The following is a 1,723-nucleotide window of genomic DNA, read 5'->3' on the forward strand; positions in this document are numbered from 1 at the left end:
TGCTTGGTATATGAGGATTGATGATTTTTAGTGTTTTGAATGATATGCAGATGCATGTATTTATAGTGAGCATATGTCTGTTCGCAACATACATGTTTTTGGGAGGTGATTGTTCAACGTAAAGGGTGTGTTGCTCCATTTGTTTCTCAGATACGCTCTCAGATTTCATCCGAAAAGATGAGTCTTTTCATAAAAAATATTTTAATTAAATTCGAAATTAATTTTCAGAGCCCAGGAGCCCCAAGGCCCATATTTGGATAATTAATTAATTATTACATCCCAAAGCCCAACCCCAAGAATGAGCCCAATTTTATTTTCCAAGATCCATCACTCCAGTCACTGTCCATAAGAGACAAAGCCTTATAAAGTGAGGAAACCTTGTGGTGGTGAGCAATGTGGGACAATGAAATTCTACTCAAAATTTCCAACACCCTTGGGATAGAGCACTAACTTCCTGAAATAACAAACAAATTAAACGAAGAATAAACTTTAATTAACCGATTTTACTATTGCAAACTTAATACTAAAGCTTGATTGTTGGAGATATATATACGTGCCATTTCTTGCCACCAGCAGTGAATGGTTCCGACTCAATGCGTTCATATTTTAACTTGGAAAATTTCTCAATCCTCCAAGGATGCTTGTACATCAAACAAGCGTCGAGTGTGATACACTCTCCTTTGCCTCTTCTCCTTTGCTTACAAACAAAGACCTCCGCTCCAAACACGCAAGTGTCGCCAATAAGATATCCATTGGAAGGATCGGTAAATGCTTCCAGGGGGGTAACTCTATCAAAACCGGCATCAAGCATCGCCGCGTGAAAGCACATCTTGTTTATATTTTCATCTATAAAGAACAATGCAACGCCAGACCAAAAAGAAAAATATGAGTATTATATTGCAACACAAAATTAACTGGTATATCTGATATGGATGCATGAGAAGTGATTAAATTCAAATGGATGGATATATAATTTACATATATACCCATAAGGACCAAGTAGATTGCCTTGTTCTGATCAAGCAAAAACAATCTAAAGTCAACAAATACTTCCCAACCAGGTTGAAGTAAATGTGCTCCGGCCATTTTTAAGCAGACTGAGATGTGATCTTTCACGTTCTTCTTCTTGTTTCCATTCGGGTAAAGCACCAGTTTCCTGTGAGAGCACACATAACAATGTATTCATATGCTGTAAATTCAAAAGAATATATGTTCCTTCAAATCACAAGGTATGCATTATAGGCACGAATTTATACGCACGAATATACGTTCTTCTTATTTATATGCACGAATTTGAATCCAAATAGTCAACTATAACACACATTCTCTACTCACATTCTAACATCTACGTCAATGTTTAGAGTTGGCCATCAAACTCGTAGTCAATGAAGAAATAGGATTTGTAGAGTCCTAATTTTATTAGATGACACTCCATCTCCATCCTCCAGGACTCATATTTACTGGCACTCTTTTACTAAAGACTCCTTATGTTAAATGCACTCCAGAAGGAAGACTAAGACCTGAAAAAAAATCTGGCAGGACATAAACACGCATGAAAACTTAAAGTCTTACACGAACCATGACTAGCAGAAAAAACATGCATGTTTAGTGGCATGAAATTAAAGAGAAGTAAGTCACTGAGTACATGAAGGATAGTTAGAAGTACAGTTAGAAATTTGTTATTCGTCTAATCCTTGTTTAGGTTAGTCGGTTTTGTTTAATT

The 1,723-nt window shown here is 36.3% G+C and overlaps 1 protein-coding gene across 1 annotated transcript; it reads right to left on the reverse strand.

Moving 5' to 3' along the window:
• Nucleotides 1-415: 415 nt before the first annotated feature.
• On the reverse strand, nt 416-1,201 carry LOC126609072 (ubiquitin C-terminal hydrolase 12-like). The gene is made up of 3 exons (XM_050277090.1): nt 987-1,201; nt 554-846; nt 416-454 (listed from the first exon to the last, which is right to left on the reverse strand). The coding sequence occupies exons 1-3, from the start codon at nt 1,084-1,086 to the stop codon at nt 416-418; spliced, it is 432 nt and encodes a 143-aa protein (XP_050133047.1). The 5' UTR covers nt 1,087-1,201.
• Between the last annotated feature and the right edge of the window lie 522 nt (nt 1,202-1,723).

This window comes from Malus sylvestris, chromosome 16 (genome assembly GCF_916048215.2).
Source record: "Malus sylvestris chromosome 16, drMalSylv7.2, whole genome shotgun sequence".
Taxonomy (NCBI): Eukaryota; Viridiplantae; Streptophyta; class Magnoliopsida; order Rosales; family Rosaceae; genus Malus; species Malus sylvestris.

Excerpts from the sequence above, each read along its gene's own strand:
- LOC126609072 (XM_050277090.1), bottom strand. The coding sequence starts at position 1,086 with ATGGCCGGAGCACATTTACTTCAACCTGGTTGGGAAGTATTTGTTGAC. Across the intron at positions 847-986 it reads AATCTACTTGGTCCTTATGG|ATGAAAATATAAACAAGATG; the intron begins GTATATATGTAA and ends TGTTCTTTATAG. Across the intron at positions 455-553 it reads CTGGTGGCAAGAAATGGCAC|GAAGTTAGTGCTCTATCCCA; the intron begins GTATATATATCT and ends TTGTTATTTCAG.